Below are 26324 nucleotides of genomic sequence, written 5' to 3'. Positions count from 1 at the left end.
TTTACATTCTGGGAATAGCTTGTAACCATTTCCTCAGGTTTTTCTGCCTTTAATACATGTTAATGCCATTCCCACCAAATAAAAATGTGGCTTGAAAAATATCAGGTGTCAAAATAAACGGCACTTCAAAGTTTAAAAAACACAACTGAAAAACGAAAAGCATGAAAGGTTGCTCTGCTGTCACGAGGTGTTTTGTCGCTATGATGTTAGACAGCAAGCTGATCGCTTTGGACGTCACGGATAATTTCAGGCATAAGAGGCAAACTCACTAGCAGCAAACGAAGCCACTGCTACACTTAACCCTATGGAGCTGAGTTCATCAGTATTATCACTTTTTAGGACAAAGACATACTATTTCAAAACTACAAATGGAATGAAGTGTCTCACCTCTGCACAAAGAGGAAGTAAGACTTCCATCCATATAGGGTCTACATGCCACAAGACCTAAGATGGCAAACGACGTGGCTCTGGAGACAAGAGATGAATCCCTTACTCCATCCCCACAAAAAAAAACAAAAAAAACAAAAAAACCACACATGCAACATCAAGCTGAGGTACAAGGGTTAGTATTTGAAAGCACGTTAAGTCCTTGATGGGCCAGGAGCCCTTACTACATCTCTTGACTCCTAACACACTTAAATGAAACTCTAGAGTTCTTTCTAAAATGAGAATGCTTGACCAAAAGAGATTTAAAAATTGCTTATTTGTTCTCTTTACTGTCAACATTTCAAAGGAATTGTTATCCTCTTTCTGCAGAAATTAAGCAGCTTGCCCAAGGTCAAAGAATGAATTAACTTTAAACTAGATTACAGAATATCGTGGTTCCCATTCCTGCGGTCAATCAGCTAACATATGATTAGGTCACCCCAGTACATTTAATTTAAAAAGAATGTTGAATCTAACACTGCCTAAGTGCTCAGGCCTTCAATAAAAAGTCATGTGAAAGTGAGAGAGGGAACAATAAACAAGAAGGCTGCTTAAGCCTCTGTAACTTGCAAACCCAAGGAGACAAAGAGCAATGTAAAGTAACCATACTGAAATACCTACATTTGCTGCAAAAAGATCCACAAATACTCTCAGTCTTTGGGGTACAAATGCATCCTGCAGGATCTGCACCATTGTAGCATTGGGTAGGCTCAGCTGCTGTTCTCTGCTTAGCCCAAGCAGTCCCATGAAACTACTGCCTCCTCAGCTTCTGCACAGATATCACAGCCTGGCCAGGAGGAAGGCATCATGACAATTAGGTGACATGGATCACCTGTAAATAGCTACCTACCCCAGCAAACTGCAGTGCCTCACAAACGAGCACCTGTAACCTGTACATTTAATGTCCTCAGATCAACCTTCAGCTCTGAAACTGTACTTTGAAGCAGTGGGGAACTAACAAAGATTGTGCCAAAAATATATATTCAACATAATTTATTGACAATTTCAAACATCAAATAGCCTGTACCTTTTTGGTTATTTAAACAAAGCTCATTCAGTTTGCAGGCCAAACTAAATGTTTCTGAAGTCCTCTTTCAGACAACCACGAGGTAACATAAACTGTGCAGACAGGTCTTCAGAAAAAATAACCAAAGCATCAGCTGACTGTCAATCCAAACAAAATACCATCTAGTCCAAAACCAAGCCTTGCATCACAACCACAGAGCTAAGTGAAAGAAGAGAGCTTGCATTTCCATGGGATGGCTGAGGAGCAGCTATTTCTGAATCCCTCCGTGAGCTGACCCTCTCGCTCTAAAGTAAGAGTGCTTTGTTGCTCTTTAGCCGAAACCAACTCCGCAATACTGTAAATACAGGAGCAACACAGCCTCTTTCCAAAAAAAAAAAAAAAGACAACTGGTTCACAGACTCTTTCAGAAACAGCTGCTCCTCCACACCTGTTTCTGAAAAGTATGTCACAGGTAGACAAATCCTGAGAAACCTGTGTCACCAAACATGTGAAACTGTGGACTCATGCAACATGTTAGCCACCTACATGCAGGTTGTTGGGTACCAAATTTGAACAGATGATAAACTAGCCAACTGCCTTGGATCAACAGTATGAAAAGCTGCTTGTAAATGAAGAACAGTTGTTATAAAACCTTAAAAATAAAAAAGAAGAGAGTCTGCTGGCAGAACCACTGTGAGTTTTCCAAAAGACTTGTGTGAAGCTGTCCCTGTGGCAGCACATTCCAGCTTGAATACAACCACGTCTCTGGTGAATTTCATGGCTTATCACTTTGTATTCACATAACCCATCAAGACCATGTCTTTTAAGACATAAAGTGGTATTCTTACATGTAAATTTAGCCTTTTCTTTAGCTAATAAGTTCAGCCTTCATGTAAAAAAATGACAGGCAAACAAACCTATGAAAATCAGTATCATGTTTTCTAAATTTAATTATAAAAGCACACTGCACAAGAAATAGCAAGAGGACATAGTGAAGTACAATTTTCATAGATACTACTTTCTTTTCCTACTTTTGTCTCTCTAGTGACTTCTCCCATATCAATGGAGATAATACACTTTATTTCAAAACATCTGACAAAGGCCTGTGAATGTGTAATAAAGGCACAAGATGTGCTTCCCATAAGTTGCACGAGTGTGGGGAGGGCTTCATTTCAGTGAAAGGAATTGCAATTATGACCGAAAGAAATCTTTCTTTATGAATATGTAGCAGTGAAAAAGAACATATTCATTCATCTGTGCAAGGAGGTCTCTGTCCATGAAAATCCAGTGAGGTCCCTTAGTTGTATAGGGAGGATGTGGGATGCCTGTCTGCTTCCCCAGGTTTGCATACCTCTAAAACTACCAACACAGCTCTAGAGCTCCACTGGTAATTTCACCAACCAGTTTTACCAGCCCTCTCCTTTGACGCCCACACAATAGAAGTATCCAGCTTGCATCCAGATCTTGTATGCTAGCATGGAGGAAAGCCTGAGAGCTACTGCTACACCCACTGCCGTGTTCCACGAATCCAAAGAACACAATCAGCCTAATTGTTTCTTTGAAGATAGACCATCCTTTCCCTGTGGCCTAATTTAGACTAAACATTAAAAGTACATAAAGCTAATGGTGGAAAATCACTCATAGTTGAACTTGTAAAATGTAGACTCTATTTTTTCATGAAACAATTTTAAATTCTATTTCTTATACAGATGGTTCCCTACCTCAAACGGAAAACAGAAGACCTGTGGCCTACTCCATTACAAACTCCAGCACTTTTGACCTACAGCATGTAGGATACAAAACAAGGTGAAAAAAAGGATGGCTTCAGATCTGCTTCGAAGTGTCCCAAGGTCAAGTGAGAGTCCTCTGAGAATGGGCTCATGCCTGCAAGAACAGCAGTCCGAGACAAAAACAGTACATGACAGAAGAGCGCAGAGGCAATTGTAGGAGGCCAATAAACATTGGCCTTTTCCTGAAAGTGAGCAGCTGTTGGGTGTTATGATAAGCCATTACAATAATACTGTTTACTGCCAGTGAGTAAGCAGTTCAGAGTATGCTTACGACCATGGAATGTTATACTAGCAATGCTAACAATTTTGAAACACGAAGCACCTCCATTCAAGGGGAGAAGCTGAAGATGCGATATTCTCAGTAACAAGTTGGTCTCATGCCTTTGGGTCTGGGTTGTGCCCAGCTGGCAATGCGACCACCAAACAAAGACTGGTGTGGAAGGAGCCCCCAAAGAAGAAGTCTTAATGGGTCCTCACAAATCCTGGGAACTGTGCAACCCTTTCTTCAGCACCATCTACTGGTACCGTGCCTAGCATCAAACTATTTGCTTGTAGGTCACAGCCAGCTGTCCCTTGCCCACTCCTGTGAGAAAACCAGGGGCCCCATCAGGTCTAGGATCCATCTGTCACTAACAACAGCCTTTTCCTCACGGTGGATATGCTCCAATTACGCTCCTGAGGCTTATCAAGCTCCTACCGATGCCAGTACGCCCACAGCTCAGATTTGATCCAGCTCATACATACCTGGGCCATGCCTTAAGGCTGCTGCTGCTCAAGAAACGAAACAACATACTCCCATAACCAAGACATTGCTGACTATACTTGCAAGCGTTGGCCTATAAATACCCTTATATCTGCTGGCCACAGAGAACTATTTGATCTCTGTTTGTTTTCATGCCTCTGTCACCTTCTGCTTCTGTTGTGTTCAAGTGGCATCCTCACTCTGGACTGTCTCTGACAACACTGTGCAGTCAAGAGTGGCTTAGATGAAACAGAAGGCAAAGCAGCATCCCAAAAGATGGTTTGTATGCTAAGCACACACAAATAGGCATGCTTAGCACAGGGGAAGCACAGACAGTCCCAGCTAAGCCTCTCTGGAGCAGTAAGGTGTTTGCTTCCCACCGCGCGAGCTCTGAGTAGCACTTGCAAAACCAGAACCCAGCAATTACTGGCAATGCAGCTCGCAGCTGGTTAGACTGCTTCTGGAAAGCAAAGGAGCTGAAGGACATGCTCTCATTAATAGAGAGAGGCTTTTTTTGAGGTAGTGTGGACAGTTCTGGAGACCGGAGGCAACACAATGCCCAGGCTTCCATCCCTGCTTCAGAGTCCTCAAGCCCTATTGATTTCACTGTTTCAGCTGAAAGTTGGGGAAGTGTTGACAGGGGTTTCAAAGGGAAACTACGAGTCAAAAACACTGCCAAATCCAAGCCTTTGGTAGCTGTTTTGTTGCACAAGAGAAAGGAGGGAAAACATGAAGAAAGAAGCCCATGGCAGGCAGTGTCCCAGGGCACAGGCGCAACCACAGAGAGCTGAAGCTGAGCGCCAGGAGCTGCTGGTTCTGTGCCATGCCCACCCACCATGCCCACCCACCAGCCCCTCAACATCAACACCACCAAACTGGTTAGCATTGCTTGTTTAAGCTGTAATTGCATGGTAGCTGTGTGGCATTGCCACTCGCCAGGAGGCAGAGCAGACATCCTGCTGCACCTGGAGCCAGCCCTGGTGGCACCGAGCAGCGCATCCCGCACAGAGCCGCACATAATGGCAGGGCGCTGCCAGGGAACTTGGCAGAGCGCAGAGGATTGAATCACAGCTGGCAACAAAAAAGTCATGAGTCCCAAGTGGAATTTTTCACCCTGCTCCGCACGTGCAAGGACAAAAATCATCTTTTTTATCTTGTTGTGTAGGGCAGCACCTGTGAAGATTCAGAATGAATTTGCCAACAGGAGGAAGACCTAAATACAGATGATAGCCACTGGTGTTCCATTTAAGCCTAATTTTTAAGTCTGAATGCTGCATTTAAATATACAGTACGTACTGTAGGCAGAAATTAATTTCACCCTCTGCTCTCCCCACTTTTTTCCTTACTTGGCTCAGCCATTTAAAGGGAAAACTTTCCCCTTGAACTCTAATCATTTTCGAATGAATTATTAAAAAACTTTACAAGCAGCCTTCCTTTTATACAGAACTGCACACAAATAAAAGAGGAAACTGATTAAACAAGGACCATGGCAGCATTCACTTGAAAGCACACTCTGTAAAAACCAAATGGTGCACGTGTGGTGTGTGTGCGTACATCTGCCTGGGTGACAAGAGGTGGCTTTTTTCTTCAGGCTTCTCATTTAGAATAATCACATTCTGGCATTTTTGCTCTGAATACATTGAGCTAACTATGGTTTATTCTTCTTTAAGTTGGTAGTGCCTTTTTAAAGAGAGTAAATATTTCAGCTTGCTTTTTTTTTCTCCTTAAATTTATTTCAAATTAATGGAGCTTACATTGCATTCTTGAAAGGCTCGTGTTTCAGCTCCAAAAAATCCAAGTGATTTGGGAATACTTCACTTACTTCTTCTAGATTATATTCATCATAAAAAAAAGGGATGCTGCCAGCACTCTTTCTAACAGCCATGGAAATAAGATGTCTACACTTCGCTACTTCATGTACTTACTCACGACTGACAAAAGACTTCTTTTGAAGTAAATTATAAGCGTGCAGCACCTTGAAGTGATTAAAAAGAAGTAAAATACTCAAATATGCCTATTTTTTGTGAAGATGATAATGCCTCTAACAGCTAGAATGCAGTGCAAATGAGAACTGCTCTCCTGTAGCTTAGCGTGGTGAAGCAAAACCTTTCTGGGGATAGATGGGGCCAGGGGGCTGTGAGCCCCTGCATCGCTCTGCTGTGCTGAAATGCCCACGGGAGGAGAAGCGAGAAGAAAGGATGTACATTTGTGCTCTCCTGCCAGCTCCTTGGGCGCTTTGCAAGCCTGCTGCCCTTCCACCAAAGACCTTGCCAAAAAGAAGCGACCCTAGCATGCTGCCCGTGAGCCAGGCAGTGCTCATGTCACTTTGCTCTTCCCCTGCGGTGTGCTTTTCAGATTCTTGCTGCCCATTTCTGTGGAGGAGGTACATATTCACTGATTTGCACATTTGGCTTCGCTAGATACTACTAGCATATGAATCCCATTTAAAAAAAAAACAATAAATAAATAAATAAATAAATAAATAGGAACATGGACCTAATTAGGTTCATAAATAGGAACAGAAAAGTACAAATTCAAGCAGGAACACAACAACAAGATGATTTTGAATGAAAATTGAACCAGAATAGCCTGAGCCTAAGGAATGCCTCCTCTGATACTAAGGGCACAGAAAACCAAAGCTGACATTTTGACATTTTCAACTAAACTATGAATCTCAGTCTACATGGCTACCCATAATGACACCAGCTACCTCTGCAAACCTTCCTTGCTCTTCAGAGGACAAGCGCAAGCCCACGTATCACATGAAGGCCAGCTGAGGCTTCCCAGAGAGGAACCACAGGGCTGCTGCTGCTGCTGTGCACCAAATCTCAGCGCAGGGCTGAGTTCTGCCCAGCACAAGTGACTGGAGGGACACGTTCCCAAGCGATACACCAGAGAGCAAGCAGCCAGGTCACGCACTCGATTATGCGCTAACAGCATAGGGGAGACAGCACGTAGCCCCTCCAGCATGTGGCTCCGCAACCTCTGGTGACGTTGATGTCCAGAGCATCTTTGCCAAGACACTGACTGCTGCACCGGGCCCTTGGGTCATACATCAAATGTTCACATGCACTGACAGATGTTTATGTTGGTCATCCTGATTTAATGCCCATTACATCACTTACCAAGCCGCTGATGGTATCATAAGTGCTAAAACAAGGCAGCAAAGGAGACTCGAATACAAAATTGATTCCCTCGTGGTATGAGCGTATTACACCCCAGGCTGCATCTTGCTCTTGAATTAAACTGAACAACTCTACTGATCCTTTAATTCATTGGAATTTTGTGTGGAAAAGAGCCTTTTTGTTTCAGAAAACTGGTTTCATTCATCGTTTGGCCATCAAAGGATGAATAAAAGGTATTAAAAGGTAATGTGGGAGAGTCAGACCTTGGATCACAATCTACTAGGACAAAACAAAAATCTGTTCTATACTTTAATTCAGGCTGGGATTCACGTTAGCTACATTCACTCCTTACTGCCTATGGCTTAGCACTTCCAGCCACTTCTGTTTTGTGTCTGACCAGACTGTTTTAACACACTGAAAATCAACTCAAAGTTGCAAGGGAGCAAAATTAATAAGCACAGGAAGTCCTCAATCTATTGTGCATGCCTGCATAGCATGTTGGCTGCCTACCACAGAAGTACAGCCTTATTATCAAATATAAGGGGTTAAATTTAAACTCCGTGACAGCCTCTATGTATGCTTGGTTGTCATAGATGTGGGGGAGGAATAGGAAACACTTCACACATCTTGTTTTCCGCTTCTAATACATTTTTGAGTTTTCTAGTACAGCCTTTGCTTGGATGTGTAATCACTGTGGAATGGCTACTATACCCTCGCTGCACTGCATAATACTTTCCCTTCCTCCTTCTGTAGGATTCCTCATGAAAATAGGCACTTTGTGCTTTTGGCCCTAAGGACAGAACATAATGTACTGTCTCTAGGAAAAAAAAAAAAAATCATTAAAACATTTTCCACTACTTAAAAAGAAAACAACACATGAAGTACTACTGTATTTCTTTTACGCACATGACCTCATAGATACATGTGTGTGCACACACACAAATGCATTCAATTTAGCTATTTATAGAGTTGTATAATTTTTCCTGGCTGAAGTTTTAGCGAGCTTCTCCTGATGGGGTTTGGTTCACACGGTTTCCCAGCCCATCCACACTGATGGAATATCCCCTCCCAATTCCCGCCTCCTCCCAGGATCCTGTTTAGCATTTTGCCAGTGACACTGGCCACTTGCTTTACTGGACTCATCAGGAAAAACAGAGGGCTTTTTATTTCCCAACAAGCTGCATGTATTTAGTCACTTTTCCTTACAGTCTCCTAGAGGCAAAACTCATGGATGCAGCCTTGGACAACCACCTCTGTTTTGATGATTCAATATTCAAGAGTGTCTTAGAGCAGTTGCATGAGCCATTGGGCCTTGATAGGCACCCATGCTGCACTTACTGTTTTCGCGCTCCACTTACAGTGAGATGAATGCAGGTATCAAGGCTGGGAAAACTTTCTTACCTTGGAGCTAATCTGCTGTTTGGTTCCCCCATATTTCATCAAATGGACTTGCCCCACAGTGAAGGGCGCCCCTGGCTGATGTGGGACAGTGGGTTCTGCAGGGTTCTGCACCAGGGGAGGTTCAGTTTGGACATTAGGAAAAATTTCTTCTCAAAGAGAGTGGTGAGACACTGGAACAGGCTGCTCAGGAAGTCGGTGGTGTCAGCATCCCTGGAAGTGTTCAAGAACTGTGTAGATGTGGCACTGAGGGACATGGTTAGAGGGCATGGTGGGGATGGGCTGATAGTTGGCCTAGATGATCTTAGAGGTCTTTTCCAACCTGAATGATTCCATGATTCTACTTCATCTCTTCCCTTCCCTTCTGGTTCAGCCCAGAGAGGCAAAGCCTGCACAAAGGGCCGAGAGGCACAGCTCAGAAAGTAGAAAGCTATTAAAGCAAAAACCCATGAGGCAGATTACAACTTATGCCAGACTTCTCCAAATTTAAGTGTTGATTGTTCAAAATTTATGTCTAGATTTTTCTTAAGAATGCAATTTCCTGGCACATGGTACAAGTTGCTCTAGACCTGCATGTCAGCACCGCAGGCATCCTGTTGCAAAGGTTATTATGGAACTATTGAATGTTTTCATGCCAAATTTGTCCAAATTAAACCGAAGGGAATGGAAACACTTTCCCTGGATAGGTGGTGGTTGTTTTAGGTGGGTTTGTTTATAAGGAGAATGAAAGTTACAGCTAAATATAACAGCAGATATATCATAATATTGTCTGAGAACTTGAATAACATGTCATTCAGCCTGTGTGCTGTGGAAAGAACATTAAGGTCAAGTCTAAAATAAGATCAGTGACTGTTTGACAATAGAAACATGTAGGAGGTAGAACAGGAGAATTTTCCACATTTTTTTAGATGACATTTTTCTGTAGAAAAAAAATTCTTGCCTGTCTTGCTACAGGTCTGATGTAATTAAACTCATAGCAAAACACGCTGCTGGATTCAGCATGTTTTTGCTCACCCCCTGACAAACCTGCATTAGTCATTTGTGCCAACTGTTTACTTTTTGCATTATACTCAATTTGGAAATAAGAGGAGGCTTCTCTGTTGCATTTTTGTTTTTAAAGACTTTCACTTTCTGCTTCAGTCCTCTGATCCTGCTCCCCTGGAAGTCGATGACTTCAGCAAGGCTCCTGCTATGTTTTAAAGGTAAGCACATCTGTGTTTGCAACATTGGGAATCTAGAAGAATTCCTGGCAAGGTCAAAAAGAGGGGGAAAGTAAGGAAATAAAAGGCCCAAACTACTCCTTTAAGTAAGTTATAAAACACAAAGCCTCCTTTTTCACTTAATTCATCCACTCAAACCTGGGCTAAAGGTATGACTTCAGGCACCTGGCATTTCCAAAAGCAAAACACCAGCGGGATGCCAGCTTCTCCAGGAAGTCAAGAGCCCTGGGCCTCAGCCTCCACAGGGACATCCAGCACTCTCCCTTCTCCATCCTACCTTATAGTCTATTCACTTTTAAGCACACTTACAGCCACCTACAAAATGAACCTCCCTAACCACCTCACTGACATGAGCCCATGGTTTAAAAGCAAAGGCAGAGCCAGGAACAAATCCAAGGCCAGGGGCTGATGACAATGCCCGCTGCCACCATCTCACTGCAGGGGCTCCTAGGCCTCCAGGAGGAGGGTCTGGGGCACAAGAGGGAGGTACACAGAGCACAGTATCCTCTCATGCCTCCCCCAAACCGCCCATGGGCCTGGCTGCAAGGCCCAGCTGCAAGAAACTGCAGGAGCAGCAGAGCGGCGAGGGGCCAGTGGCCACCTCCAGCCTGACCTCTGGGTGGACGCAGCCAGAATTAGTATCACACTGAGGACTGGCACACGATAGATTTGACCCTTATCTATCCCGTTGGGAGCACAGCATTGTTCTGGCTCTATTAAGTATAATTTGCATGCTGTCTAATGGCCCTGGGAGCGAAAAATAAAAATAAAAAGGGTGGTAGGCCTTGAGGGAGGAGAAGAGGAAATGGGAGCGCTGCCATGTTTTTCTGAGAACTGGCAAAATAAGAAGGCTGACTTTCCTACGGAGCCAGAGGTAAAACTAGTCACTGCAAAGTTATTTCATATCTAACACATCGCTCACCCTCCATCGCCACAGTACAGGGCACTGAGAACGTGGGTCACTCAAGTACACAGAAGAGCTCTGGTTCAACCACCCTGGCATAGATCTTGACCACAGGAAGCTTATTCCAGAGTGGCCCTGAGCCTCTCCCAAGGGCTGACAAAGATTCACTCTGAAAAGAAGAGCCTGAGCTACGGGGAGAGAGAAATGAGACCTCCATACACCATGTTCCTCCAGCTCCCTCAAGGCTTTGCTTCTAACAGCAGCCAACTGCACCAAGTTGCCCTGGTTTCGGCTGTTTTTGCTGAGAGGTTTTTTCTTTAGGGATCAGAATGTCCTTAGAAATAAATGCTGTCTGTCCATTGCTTCCAAGGGAACAGGTAGTTTATTCTAGCTGTCAGTGACGGCAAACCAAGCAGCTCTTCTCTCACTGTCAGTTCTAGCTCTAGGTCAGTTATAAAAATTAAAGAGTTTCATTGTGAGAATGATGTATTTGTGTCTGCAGGGGGCAGAGAAGGCAGCAGAGAGGGGAAAAAGAGAGCAGGCTTTCTAAAACAAACCCTAGGCCCATTTACACAGCGTAACGGCATGCCAATGCTGTGTCTTCACTCAGCCCATTGAACTATCACAGCAGCCCCAGCCTGCAGGATGTGTTACCATACCCCAAACATCCTTCTCTCTAGGTTGGAAAGATGGGGAAAAAAAAAAAAAAAAAGCAAAAAAAATTCCCCATTGATTGCACAATAAATACACAACATCCCACTGAAACAATCACCCTAGGAAGATAAGAAGAAAGGAACAGAGATGCCTCAATGGGTTTCTCCCACCATTTATAGCACATGGAATGGAGGGTCTGCCCACATGCTGTATGACACTGGATACCACTGTGTCCTGGAGGGAAACTTTGCCACATTGGAAAAATGTATCTGTTGGCTGCAATGGGGCCAAGATGCCATGCACTCAACTCCAGAGCCAAGACGGCGATTCTTTTGCAGTTAGCCTTGAGCTACTGCAGGAGCCTGAGTGCACTCCAGACTTGGTCATTTATTTTCAGTCTGATTGCCACCTAACAATTTGAATGGAAGGTGTTATTTCCTCTCTTCCTAGTGTGCCCTGCTGCTGAATTCCAGCTGGGAATGAGGAAAGCATTTCCCTCTGCAGGCTTCAGAGATGTGCTGCTACTTATTGCTGTGTGTTAGTGGGTCTGGGCAAGGAAGAAGGGAACAGGCTAAGCTAAATTTGAAAATAATATGTGTGCTAAGTCTCCTTCCGGGTTATACTTGGGACCTTTCGCATCCATCAGCAATTGGGAATAGGCATTTAGACAGCGTAATTTAGTGTGATTTGCCAGATGACTTCAGTCAAGAGTCTTTGGATGTGACTAGCTGAACTTAAATTTGCAGACACTTGGAGCACAAATGCAGGATTTACTTTCGTTATTAATCAGGGAGTTTTCTTACTTCAGTTTTTTCAATGTTGTTTTTTACTTAAGCTGTGCAAACGATCTTGATCAAGAAACGTTACCAATGTTCAACACTGATCATCTTATTTTGCTAAGTACAATATCAACACATTTAGTACCGTATATGAATCATAGAATGGTCTGGGTTGAAAAGGACCACAATGATCATCTAATTTCAACCCTCCTGCTATGTGCAGGATCACCAATCACTAGACCAGGCTGCCCAGAGCCACATCCAGCCTGGTCTTGAATGCCTTCAGAGCATAGGGTGGCAGATTCTCCTTTAGATAATTTTTAATTCTTTTTTTTACCTAGAAACAGGGCTCTCTCCTACATTCTATATTACATGCTCTGACTATATGATGAATTTTCTTAAGTTCTTTCCTTAAAAGACAAAGTTGACAAAATCTACTCCCTCCTGAAGACAGAACACAGGACTCCTGGTACCAAAGAAGGAGGCATTTCATCAGCCTCTAGTCCAAGGACCTGTCTTCCCAAGGACTCATGGAGTTCTCCCCAGCACATGCAACAGGAATTCTGTCTCATATGCTTCAATACAGAAGGACAGTTCCGAGGACAATCCATGGTCAATCGCAAAGGTTTGATCACTTAAAAAAAAAAAAGGTTTAAAATTGTTTTTTCTGCCCAAACACTGTGCATCTCTGTATGCAACATAGCTTATCAGTTTCCTCTGAAGTGCTATAGCTGCTGTTACATGAAAATTTTGTGGGAATGGAAAAGGGAAGATAATTTCCTCCATTAAGTCTCTGATGAACTGTGCTGATATGTAGAGGGAAAAAACTAAGGTAAATTGCCATTCCCCATGTTGTTTGTCCTTTTCCTGAATACAGGAAACAGCTACAGACCAACAGCTGAAACAGATCTTTTTAATCTGTTTGCTTCACATCCAAACAGCAGATCAGAAAAAGTTTAAGTTCCATTTTCAATTCTCTCTTCTTCCTTGCCTCCCTGGTCGACCTCATCACCAGGAATTTTCACCAACGGACTCACTTTGGTCTCTCCTAGGCTGGAGAGCTCCAGCAATAATAACGTTCAATGTTATCCATTTTGAATACTGGTACCCAAAATTATCATGGCAGGTATTTTGTTCAACATTGTATCTTGCATGACTTTTTTTCCCCCAGCTAAAAAGCATGAGCCTAACTCATGATACCGTAATGGTCAACACCATATTTCCCAGACATGTAATGACATATACCAGCAAGATTGCTCATTTCATAGCAGGGCTGACTGGAAAAAAGAGCCCTTAACAATCTGCCCCAAATCACACAGTTTACTCAGTGCTAGAACCATGATGAGTTTTGACTCTCAGCAGTGTTCTCTAATACCTAGGTGACAGCCTCTGAATCACCACATGGGGAAAACTGGGGCCTCTTCTTCTTGACTGTAGCTAGCACATGTACTTACATGACTCACTGAAGTACCCCAAAGCCCTCCAAGTTGGCTTTGCAGATAGCAAAATGGAATCATTCTTTTGGTTCCTCTGGTAAAATAAAATAGCAATTAAATTATGCATCCACTGAAAGACGTTGACCATTTCCTCTAAATAAGAGATCCTCAGTAAGTCAGTGCAGGAGTAAATCCAGTGGTGTGGCATGGTTAACCAATAGATAACTATGAAATAACATGCTCTGGAGAAAGGCCTATCCTCAGCACTTAGTGATCCAATTTCACCAGATAATGTTAAATTTATCTCGTTTCATCAAGGTGCACGATTGCCCTTCAAAGCAGTATAATTCAAACTAAAGTTCAGATGTTCCTCTTACCCTTATAAAAACCTAAACCTTCCTTTAACCCAGCTTAGTACTTCCACCCAAAAACTCTTCCATGGAAACAGCTACCAAAGGTTAACCATGCATTGCAGTAAAGGCTATTTTTTTTGTTAGTTGAAAAACTGTGGCTTTTTCATTTGATCTTATTTTTCTTGCCGCAAATACAAAGTAAACACAACTACAATTGTCCAATTAAGTGCCTCTTCCTGTTCCTACTAAAGTCAATGGCAACACTTTCTAAAATCAGGTTTGTTTTCTTACTCATTAGCTGTAAGATGCAGAAACCTGCAAAGAACTTTCCAGTGAGGGGAATTTAGCTAAGTCTACCAGTACGCAATCATTGTAAAAGAAAACCAGCATTAGTATAAAATAACAGAAAATAAATTCCAGACTTTTAGATGCATTTGGAAAAGTTATCTGGTTACACAGTCTTCCATGAGCCAAAAAAGCAAAAAAAGAAAAAAAAAAGAAAAAAAAAAAAAGAGAAAAAAAAAAGAGAAAAGCCATCTGATTGTTAATGAAACTTAAACCAGAGTAAAATGAAAATCCCTCAAATCTGTCATCAGCATTCATGTTTGCCAAGAAAGCCTGGATGCTATCTATCTGCAGAAGAGAAGATTTACGGCACTGCACACCTTCATCCATCCTATTATTATACATAAAATGGAAAATAGAGCAGGCCAGCACTGCCCTCAGAAATAATCAGTATTTTGCTGCAGCTGAGGAACACGTGTTATCATCATTGCCAGGTCACCAGGTACGAGCCGCCTTGAGGCGCTCATACATACATTAAGACAAAACTCAAAGGAGAAGAGCTGTGCTCCTCCCTGTCCACACAGCCACAGGCAGGGTCTGCCCCATGCAGCTCAGTGGGATGGAGAACGAGCAGGAGATCATTAGCAGATCTCCTGGAGGCTGCTACAGGATGCTCCTGACAGCACTGCTTGGCCAACAGGGCAGCTTCGCCCAAAGCAAGGCCCAAGCTCTGCTTCCTACCACTGTGTGCTTTGGTGACCACCTCATAGGGATCCAGCACTGGTGGAGATGACGGCAAGCACAGCCACAGCTTTGCATCATGGTACCAGCAGTGCATACAGGAAAGGAAAGGAGTGGAAGGTCTGGGGGAAGCTGAGAACCACCAGCTGTAGATGGAGCAAGAACAACAGAATGGGCAAACAACCAGAAATCAGCTGAATGAAACTGCGCATGGGGAGCAGTGAACTCGTTCTAATAGCTCGTGATCAGGCAGCTGCGCTTTCATCAGCAGAGTCACATGCTTCACCTTCACCTGCATTACTAAATGGGATGAAAACAAAATAGCCAAAAGGCTTGGAGGTCTTCAAAGGCCACCTGGACATGGCAGCCTGCTCTGAGTAGCCCTGCTTCAGCAGGAGTTGGACCTGATGACTTCTAGAAGTGCCTTCCCACCTTTAACACACTGCAATTCTATGACAAGCTCATGTTGCCATTGAAGATTTGTTATTTAAGCCCATCTATCATGCCATGTATTAGTCATGAGTCCCCACTGCCAATGCATATCATACCCACCCTTGCCCTAGGCCAGAAGCTGCAGCGTATGCCACCACCAGCAGTGGAAAGACACCAGCCAGATGGCACTGAAGCCTGCAGGCCAGCCTGAGCAGGTGCCAGTAAGGCCAAAGGAGAACAGGGATGCAGAAAAGCTGGCCTGACTGCATGCCATAGACCAACCATTACACAGGACCCAAGCCACAGCAGAGGTTTCTAAACGACACCCAAGCATCGCTTCCATCTCCCGATCTACTATGCTCCACCATCCCTAATCCAAAAGACCTAAGACCAGTGCAAGGACAAGCCACAGGGCTTCATTTTGCTGCTAACACAGCACACAGTCTCTGCATCACATTAGAGAGTCCAGGCCCTCCTGCATGGCTCCTGAGAAAAGGCTCCTGCTCCACACACACATTCACACACCGCTGCGCCTGCCTCGGGCTTCTGCACACTCCTAATTTCAAGAGCAAACTGAAAGAATTTATTTTTCAGCAGAGCCAAGGCAGAATCTCAAGAGGGGCCTGCCCCAGTGCAGACAGAGAACTGACTTCTTTCTCAATACTGAAAGTAAAGCAGAAATTTTTAATAGGATTGCTGTTTGAACTTCAGGGTTCTTTGCGAGATCAAGGCAAATGACATCACCTCCATAACCAGTGGCTCTGAAATTTTAAAGGTCACAGTCAATACATTGATGTAAAAAAAAAAGAAAAAAAAAGGATGAGACTGCTGAAAAAGCGCAACCTAACATTGTCCCAGGTTACACAGAAAGCTGTCACAGCTGAAAGAGACCAAGAAATACATTTTCTCTCTCTCTCCTGGTTCTTTCCTCCCTCCTGCCACGCAGCTTCTCCGCAGAATGGATTTCTCTCCAGCAACAGCAAAAAGAAAAATATTTTGATAATATTTTGAGAATTCGATTATAAACCCACAAAGCCACAAAAACTGGCAAAAGGACCTAGAAGGTGCAACACTTGAAACTGCCAATTCATTTACTTCACTCAGTGGATTTCAGATCGCTTCCTTTCGACAGTCAAACAGTGACTTGGGGTTAGCCCCAGTGGGGATTCAGCCGAGACAAGGCCTCTCACTGCCACAACCCATGGCACCTGCGTGGCCGCAGGGCCCTGCCACATGCAAGACAAGGAGACACACAGGAAAAGCAAAGCCAAGGTGCTGAACACCAATGCGGGGTTGGTACTCATTCATGGCCTTCAGATGGTCACCTCAGAAAGCACACCAGAGCACGGCAGTCAGACATCTGGCCTCTTCCTCCTGCACCACGTGAAATCTCACCCCTGCAGAACAAGGAGCCCTGCTGCCAAATGGGAAGACATAGTGGCAAAACCACCAGTCATCTGGCAGGCGAAGCCTCCTGAGATACTGGAAATTCGGGTGTTAAATCCCATAGGCTGCAGGAGGACTAACAGGAAAATCTTGGGAGAGGGCTCCAGTGATGGGGCCGCTAGGCAAAGCAGTGGCTTATCCACAGCCATGTTTGTGAATGATGTTGGCATGCATGTGATGATGGCTGGGCTCAGAGGATGCCTGCTGGGTTTGGGACATCGTAGGTCATGGGAACCTGTGCTGTGCCAAGTGGTTCCCCTCCCCTGCATGACGCTGGGGCCATTCCCAGCTGGCTCTGGTAAGTACTCACAGGAACATGAGGCACCTAGTGGAAGCATGCCCTTATTGGCCACCTACAGTCCACTTAAGGCATCTATATCCTCCTCTCTATCAGCCCTGAACTGTGGAACAGAACAAAGAGCTGCAATCACAGACAGAAACATACAGCTATCACATCTCTGGTTCAAATGACAATATTTTTATTTTAAATGTTTTTTTTTGTTTGTTTTTGTTTTTTAATTTTTAACAACACTGCTTCTCTCACCTGGGCCTCCTTGCATTAGCATCAAAGATTTATCTGCCTAAATGCACATGATGGTGCCCATGTCTTCTTCTATAGTCTCCATATTCTATGCTAAGTCCTGCTTTTTGTTGGAAAGCTCATGGAGGAATCATAGAATTGGTTAGGTTGGAAGGAACATTAAAGATTGTCGAGTTCCAGCCCTGTGCCATGATCAGGGCTGCCCCCCACCAGCTCAGGCTGCCCAGGGCTCCATACAACCTGGCCTTGAGCACCTCCATGGATGGGGCACCACAGCTTCTCTGGGAAGCTGTGCCAGGGCCTCACTGCCCTCTGAAGAAAGCTGTGCATTAGACTACCAGACCCCTGAGAAGGGCTAGTGTAACAGTTGTGTGCCCAAAGTGGGAACCTTTAACTGCAATACAAATGCAGTTAGTCCCCACTACACCAGCTGCACCACATTTCATATTCGCTCCATCAACATGAAAGCCACAACATGTGCTAGTCCACTGCAAAGCCTGCAGTACTGCAATTAAGACGTCAGGCAGTACAAAAGAAAATGAAGCCATTAAGGTGTCAGTCAGAAAGCACACATTATACTGGGGACCACAAAATTGCAGAGATGAGCTGGTCCTCTTATTTCTCTTGTAACGCAAGGAAGATGTTATTAGGCCAAAGCACAATATTGTGGCATCCTGACCTATGTGAAAATCTTTGAAAGCTGCATTTATTCGCCACCAGAACCACAAGCTCATAACACAGCCTTCAAGCAGGCACTCTCCATCTGTTGCTTGTTCCAAGTTTTGAACAAACCCACGATGCTGTGTGGGCACCATCAATCATGGGCACCACCAGCAGTGGATGTCCTGTGACTGCTGAAGTAAGAACTCCACCAGTTACATCCTCTTCCAACCTGCACTCCAATATCCTTTTTTTTATTCTCTGTTTTCACAGAATTGTAGAATGGCTTGTGTTGGAATGAACCTTAAAGATCACTATAGTTCAAAGCCCCTCTCTAGCTCCTTGTAATAGAAAGGATTCATATTCTTCTAAAAGCAATGTCCAGTAAGCAGCCAGAATGGATTGAGACTGGGCAGATTAACACCTCAGCCCAGCATCAGAGATGGTGTAAGCCCCAGGCCCACACAACACCCTAAAAGCACATGCTGTCCAACTTGCTGCGTAACATGTCCAACTTGCTGCGTAACATGTGCTCCTGAGTAACTGTGACGCTCTCTCCCAAAGTTACATCTTGCTGCCACACAGCCTCATGACCACACAATGCTCCTCAACATGCCAAGGGGCCACCCTGTGACCACAGCAGGCAGCAATGTTTGTTCCAGGAACCTGGACAACACAGGACACTGAAGTCCTATAAAACACGGTCACCTATTAGGTGAGATCAAGAGCAGCCACTGATACACTGCCATGAGGTTTGCATGCAGGGCATGGTGCAAGTGCCAAGCAGAGGACTGAGAGCTTTGTAGAACTGTACTAAAGCATACTTTCCCACTGACGTATGCTGAAAACTAGAAAAAGAAATGATCCATTGCTGTGCCATCCTTGATTTCTTCTGGTTGCGAACAGGATCCTAAAGGCTGTGCTTGGAACTTTGTTTCAGTCTTTAACCCCTTGTAATGAACCAGAAGGCTCTGCACGTGCTTAGCAAATGGCTTGACTTGGAGGTACCAACCACTCAGGCAAAAGCCACTGCAGGGGAGCAATCTGCACATCTTCCACACGTACACTGCAAGTAACACACAGCAGTAAATGGCATCACACGCATCACCCCGAATAAGGAGCTTTTGTTTATAAGAAACCTCAATAAACAACGAAACGGATAGGAAGCACTGCTGCCTTTTAAAGGCATTTAGTGTTTCCAGTCTGAATTACTTCTAACCATCCAGAATGAGCTCCAGCATTTGCTTGCTCTGGCCAATGACTCCTGCTAACACCTGTCCTTTCACAGTCTCATTTTTGCTCAGCATTGACGTTTCCCCTCACACACTGCACCCACAGGACAACATCTCAGCCTGATCACAGATCAGATCCAGAGCTCACTGCAGTCAGCAGGATGACTTCACTGGCTCTGCAGCAAGCTGAGGGCCCCAGCTCCGTGCACGGGCTTCCAGCCTGGAGTGGGACTTATGCACAAGTAAGGCATCCCAGCCCAGACATGCAAGCTGGAAATCCCTAACCCTTTCACTGCTTGTGTCGTGTCTTAACCAGCAAAGCTCTCTGGCAGCCTGAACTCTTTACAGATTTATTTTTGTTTTCCTCTCAGCATCTGCTCCGTGAGAAAAACAGCAAGCAGCGAACCCTCGGCACACTGATGTCCCTGGGCTCCTGTGCCTTGGCTCAGGTGGGCTCAGCAGAGGGAAGGCAATGCGTTTGATGTTAACAGACAGCCAACGTGGGCAGCAAGTTGAGCCTAACACCAACCTAGCAAGAAATCAAGCATTGAAAAGTTAACTCTTTGTAACACTAGCCTTACAACCATGCTAACCAGGCCATACGCACTGTATTCCTTTACACATACTGTGCAAACCATTCCCCTAACTGGCTGTGTTCCACAGGAGGACACATCTAGAACACACACGTCCAGTGCCAGGGGACTGGCACTCACTCCAGCTGTACACCAAAGGTTCTCCTTCAGTACAGATGTTGCTCATCTACCCACAAAGGCACTGGTAGCACAGCCTTCACATGCACAGCAGGCTTAGTTTGTGGGAGAGCAGCTGGGACCACATTTTGTCGCGGTGTATCAATTAATACAGGAAAAAGGAAAGAAATACCCTCTCACTTCCAATGGGGTTATTTACTTTGGAAAGAGAGAGAGAAAAAGGAAAAGCACTTGATCGACCACAAACATAAAAGCTGTCCATTTTCCATAAGTGGAAACCCTCCCGTTCTGGAGGATGCTGAAAGCAGCCCCAGCCAGAGGTGATTTCTACCCTAGAAACTCCACAACAAACACCATTTTTTCCAGAACAATCCCATGGACACATCTCCCAGCACCTTTGTTTGGTGGCGAGACAAAGACAAGTTTTAACACTGGGCACAACCTCCAGCTGCCACCGCAGCACCCATGGTCTAGCACCGGTCCCCACTCTTGTTGCACACCAGTGTGTCACCCCAAGGAGCATTTGGGGATGAGGAGGACGTGCCTGCACACCTGGTCGCCACACCAGGAACCCACCACCCCTGGTGCTGTCCCCAGCCACGCTAGAACTGTGCCACGTTGGGATCCCGTCACTGCCAGGCTCACTGACAGCCTGGGAGAGCAGGGAGCTCCGATGGGGCAAACCCTGTGTCCCCTCACTGAAGTGACCCCAGCGCCCACCAACCACCGGTGGAGGAGAGCGAAGCGCAGACACGTACCCATCCTCCGTTGTCCTGGATCCAGTTGTGCAGGTGCCTGTTCAGGTATTCGGTCATCCAGGTGGCAATGTTGTCCACCAGCGGCGACATCTCCCGGTTGACGCTCTCGACGCACATCACGCCGCCGAACTCAAAGAAGGCGACGATCCGGCCCCAATTGACCCCATCACGGAAAAGCTCCTCCACCACGGCCACGAAGCGGCCGTGGGCTGTGAAGGGCGTCAGGTGCAGCTGGCCCGACATCTGGGCAAAGTCCCTCTGGTAGCGGCGCGAGAACTCATCCCCGGCCTGGCGCAGGGCGAGGTGGACGCCGGGAGGTGCGGGGCGCAGCCCCTCAGCTGGGGGCACCTCACTAGCAGCAGCCGAGCCGGGGGGCTCGGGGCGGTGGTGGGAGGAGGCTCCAGCAGCAGCCACCGCAGCGGGAGCAGCAGTGGGAGCCAGGGCCGGGGGCACGGGTGGCCTGTCCTCGCCGGCGGCCCAGTCGTAGCCCCGCTGCGAGAGTTTATAGTGGATGTACTTCAGCACTATCTCGCGGTTGTCGTAGCCTCTTCTCCCGGGGTGAGCCATGGTTTCCTAGGGGAAGCAGCGAGTGGGAGGGGGAGAAGAAGGAGAGGAGTGGGACGAACCCCCAAAAGTAAAGCAGCCAATGGTAATAAAATTAAGAACAGCAACAATTATAATCCAGTTAAGGTGTGGGGCACGGTTTCATTCATGGTGAGGCAGGGGGCTCTCAGAGGGATGCGCGTCTTCTCGGTCTTGCCTCCTCAGATGGAGATGCACAGCATAAATACGGACTAAAACACGGCGAATGCTTTACTTCCAGATGCACGTTTATTACTTATTATAAATCTACTTGAGCAACGCTTCCTCCTGGCTGTCAGAATACATGTTAAAGGGTGTTACGCCCGCCGGGAACCAGGTGCATGTTCCCCTGTGCTGAGATTCCGCGGACACAAAGAAGCAGGCGGGCGCGCTCCGTCCCAACGCCGACACGAGAACCTCGGCACCGCTCTGTTAAGTTACACAAACTAAATTTCCTCTGAAAAGTACTTACTCGGGGCTATAAATATGTTCCTCTGTCAAGTTTCCTCCGCAAAAAAAAACAAAAAACAAAAAACAAAAAACCAACAGCGACACAAAAACCCAAACATCCCAAATCTTCAGAAACGCGACTCTTTGATGCTTCGGGTCACCGCGGGGATGGGGACGGGACCCAGAGGCGGTCAGCACGCTTCCCAGTGTTTTTCCCCGGGCATCTCCGGCGATCTGTCAGAGCTCAGCGATCCCCGGCCCGCAACCAGCCGGGCGAGCGGCCCCGCGGCGACGGCAGATCCTGGAGAGCAGATGGGACGCATCTGAAGGCAGGCTGCGGCCGAAGCGCTCCGCTCGTCCCTCCAGCGCGACGCACCGACAGCTGCATTTACGTAGTTTCATTCAGACACTGATCGCGGGAGCCCAGCGCTTCCACACGCACGCACGCACACGCACACACATTTAAAAAAAAATAAAATAAAAATTAAAAAAATAGGGATATATTTAAGAAATTAATTGTTTTTCACCGAAAAGAGGCCGCTTAAAAAATAATCAAAATTAAAAGGCAGATCGCTTCCGACTGCGGCTCCGGGCAGCGGTGCCATTTCCCAAGCAGCTTTGTACCGCCGAGCAGGGCCGGCTGCGCTGCCACCGCTGCGCCGGTGGGGACCGCGGCCGCTGCCCGCCCGCCGCCCGCGCAGCCCCGCGCACCGCCGCCTCCGGGCGGCTCCTCCGGGCGCTCCGCGCTGCTGCTGCCGGCGGCGGCTCCGGGCGGCGGCTCCGAGCGGCGGCGGCGGGCGCGGGCGGGAGCTCCCGGCGGCGGCGGCGGCGGGGGGAGCGGAGCGGGGGCGGGGAGAGGCGGGGAGGAGCGGAGCCCGAGGGGGAGGCTCCGGCCCCGCGCGGCGCAGCCGGGCGCGGCGGTTTCCTAGAGCTCCGCCTCACGCTTCATTCAAGAAAAGGGGGAAATGGGGAGGGGGGGAGCAGGGAGGGTGTTCAAAAAAAAAAAAAAAAAAAAGGAAAAAGCCCGGGCCCGCCTCCACCGCAGCGCGGGGCGGCCGCTAGCAGCACCCCGAGCAGCCCCCTCCCGCAGCGGGAAACCGGGCGGCGGCGCCGCGGGCGGCACCGAGTTGGACGGGAACGGAGGTACTGAGCACCTCTCTGCGCTTCTCGTGGGGGAAGCCGTCAGTCGGAGGAGTCCGATGAAGGCCACCCGTTTGGCTCTTAAAGCCTGCGTGACGGCGACGGCGATCCCCTCTCCGAAGCACGGCGCAGCTCCCCGGGCGCCAGGCCGGGCCCTGCGCACCGGGGCAGCGCCTGCACCTCCTGCTTCCCTTCTCCCCCCGCGGGTGCCGGGTGCTCCGCGGCTCCGCTGGGGCCCGTGCGCTGCTGTTGCCCCCCAGCGGCCGCCGCTGGCCCCCCGTTCCTTCCCGGGCTGAAGGCTGCGGCCCACCCAAGGACGGGTACAGCAAACTTCACGAGACAGATACTCCCTTTGGAATAGATTGAGTAAGGATGCTTTGTCCTCACTGGCTCAGCACTTCCCTCTGGCAGTGACAGATCCCGGCCTTCTGAAAGGGCTAATAAGAAAATAGCCGTCACAGATTGCTAATACCAAACACAGCTGAGACTGTACCAAAGACTGCCTCAAGAGAAAATCCTAGGAACTGCTTACTTCAAGCACAGGCATTAAGGATGAGTCATGGGAAACAAACTGCGCCTTGAAGAATGACAAAGTGGACTCTGTAAGAAAAATAGCAAAACATGATGATGTACAGTGCAAGTCCTTTTGTTCTTCATGTGGTAAACGGGTTGCATCTGACCTGCCTTAAAAGCACAGACAATGCCACCAGATTGGGTGATGAGTAGCTACTGAAGTTTCACAAGTCTGCATTATCGTGCTGGCTCTTACTTTGTCTGGCTGCTGGATAAAGCGACAGCTAAAACTACAGCCAAACCAAAGGTAGTACACAGAGCAAATCAGCACAAGAGGCTCAGGATTTGACAAGGAATGTGGAACAAATACATAAAGTCAGTCAGGGAATCACTGCTGTGTTTTTTTTTTGTTTTTTTAGGTATCCCACAGGCAGGAACACCCACACCAGGCCTCAGCCAGGGCTGGCAGCAGGCAGGGCAGAGCAGTGTGGTGAGGTACCTTTCTTAGCTGCACTTGGGCAGGATCCTGCAAAGCTGTGCTGTTCCCTGAGAGCCTCCCAGAAACATATCTAAGGACTGTAAGAAAGAAGGCTCTTGTTGTGAAGGGTGGTGAAGCACAAGAACAGGTTGCCCAGAGAGGTGGTAGATGGTCTCTGGAGACACTCAAGGTCAGGCTGGATTGGTCTCTAAGCAACTGTAGCGTCCCTGTTCATTGCAGAGGAGTTGGACTAGATGGTCATTAAGGGTCTCTTCCAACACAAACAATTCCATGATTTCTTAATGGCAGGGCCATTGCCTCACCATCTGCAAGAGGACACCTTTCCCCACTATGCTTGTATAACATCAGCAGGACCTGAGCAACAGCTCCAGTTCCTGGTGACCTGCCCCCTCTTATTTCCTTTGCTTGTGGGCAACCAAGTTGCAGAGAAGCGAGCAATTGCTGAAAGGACTGCCCAGACAGGCATGACATGAATGGGGTGATACGTTGCTCTATGACAGGACTCAACGTGAATAAGGACACTGCCACATCTCTCACTGTAAATCTGCAGACTTTCTATTCACAGACAGATAATAACTTACAGAAGAAAAAAAAAAATATCTGAGTAACCCCAAAGCAGAATTTAGTGTGGTAAAGGTAAACACAACGAAGACAACCAAAGAGGTCCTTTGCTTCATGATGTTCTAGCACAGTTTAAATGTTTTTCTCCCAGCAGAGCCCACTTGGAATTCACAAGCAGTCTATGAAAACCACTGGGCTGCTCCTCACACAGCCAGGGGCACCGTAAATGCCACCAGTGGTACCTCTGCCACCCACAGCCTCACCTGTGCTCTGTTCAAGGCATTCAGTGCTTCTCCTCATGCCAGCCTGTTTGCTCTGCATGCCCTTGTGCCTGCAAGAGCTGCTTGTTCTACCACACAAACCTGCCCTAACTCAAAGTAGCTACTGTCCAAAGTATCTATTGACCCATGTGTGCGACCTTGCCTATTTGTTTCTGTCCGTGAGACCACGACACCCACAGAGCTATGATACCTTCACCAAACTGAAAAAGCAGCCTTGAAAAGAATGCTCTTTTAGTGTCTGGCATACATGCATTTGCCTGCTCTCAGTGTCACACCATTTATTGGTACTGATGCCTCATCTGTTTTACTCCAAGTGTTGCCTTAACACCATCAGCCAGGCAGCAGCCAGGATTTAGGTATAAAATACTTTCTGAAAAGGTTTTCTGCAAAACCTTTGTAAAAAGTCTACAAAAAAGAAAAAAGCATAGACAAAACTTAGATGTGTTTTCCTCATTCTTAACCAGGACAGGTTAACTGGAACAAATGAGCACTTCTTCAGAGCACATTCCTGAAACAGGAGATTGTCTTTCATCCTCCCGGTGTTGCAAATGCTACAGGTGTGGAGTGGATCCTTCTTGCCTGAAGTGCTTGCAAAACACAGAATGCTACTGTAAGAAGTTTGAAGCTTGCTTAACCTACAATTAGGGTTTACTTCATGGGACCTTAATTGTGCTTTCCAGGAAGGGCAGCAGCAAGAGACGTTTAGATAGCATCCAGCAGATCCAAATAGCAAACAGCGTCTGACTTTCAGCTCCTTTTACTGTACTTATCCCTCAGCCACCCTTCCTTCTGTTCAAGATTAAAGGTGAGAAGGAGACAGAATGGCTGCACCCAGCTCGAGCTAACAGGCACCATGAGCACCTGTGGAAAACCTCCTCCTTGACACCTGCCCTTCATACACAGCAGCAGGGTCTTGTCTTAACAGTATCAGAGCATCCCCCCACCTTCCGCAAACTGCCAAAAACATTCTTGCCATTTCTCTTTCCACTATGGAAAGAGAATCAAAGACCACTATGGAAAGAGAATCAAAGAGCAATTTGCCCAGTCAAAACAGTAGAAGCATTCCTCCATTTCAGTACAAAGGTATAGGAAATGAGAAGAACGTGCTGGACAAATGGGAACTTTCATTAACTTTTTAATTACTTTTACAATTTTCTCAAAGTTTAAACAAAAAAAAAAAAAGAATTTATTTGATTAGATATCTTGGAAAAGAAAAAAAGACCAACTCACCTCATTTTCGTTACTTTCTTCAAATCAGCTTTAAAAAGCATACTTCCCTAGCAAGTAAACTGCAAGCTGCCTAAAGCATTTCCAATTCTTTTGAGACTTGTTGTTAAACACTGTTTACAGCTGTTACCTTTACAGATTTAACTCTTTACTTTGACCAAAAAATCGCTTCTCAGTGCTTGGTAGCATGATAGTATTAGGCATTTTATTTTACCCCCTTGCATTTATTTATATTTCTCTAGCAGCACAGAATGCACTCCTAGATAAAAGTAACTCAAAAGGTTTAAAATTAACTTGGGGATTTCCCCCTCAGCTGAAAACAATCTTGTTTTCAACTTTGAAAAATAAAATCTCAGGCTGCCTTGGTGGCACTGCACCATGAAGCAGGTTTGATGCTATAATCCTCATTCAGGGTTCCACCAAAACCAAGACT

The 26324-nt window shown here is 46.4% G+C and overlaps 1 protein-coding gene across 1 annotated transcript in view; it reads right to left on the bottom strand.

Moving 5' to 3' along the window:
- BCL2 (BCL2 apoptosis regulator) overlaps positions 1 to 22614 on the bottom strand; it is a 90367-nt gene extending 67753 nt beyond the window's left edge. The window contains exon 1 of the mRNA XM_085220321.1: positions 20639 to 22614. Within this exon, the coding sequence (XP_085076447.1) occupies positions 20639 to 21205 (567 nt within the window). The 5' untranslated portion in view covers positions 21206 to 22614. The remainder of the gene's footprint in view (positions 1 to 20638) is intronic.
- Between the last annotated feature and the right edge of the window lie 3710 nt (positions 22615 to 26324).

This window comes from Meleagris gallopavo, chromosome 3, assembly GCF_905368555.1.
Source record: "Meleagris gallopavo chromosome 3, MGAL_WU_HG_1.1, whole genome shotgun sequence".
Classification (NCBI taxonomy): Eukaryota; Metazoa; Chordata; class Aves; order Galliformes; family Phasianidae; genus Meleagris; species Meleagris gallopavo.
This window is presented reverse-complemented; position numbering and strand designations above follow the sequence as displayed.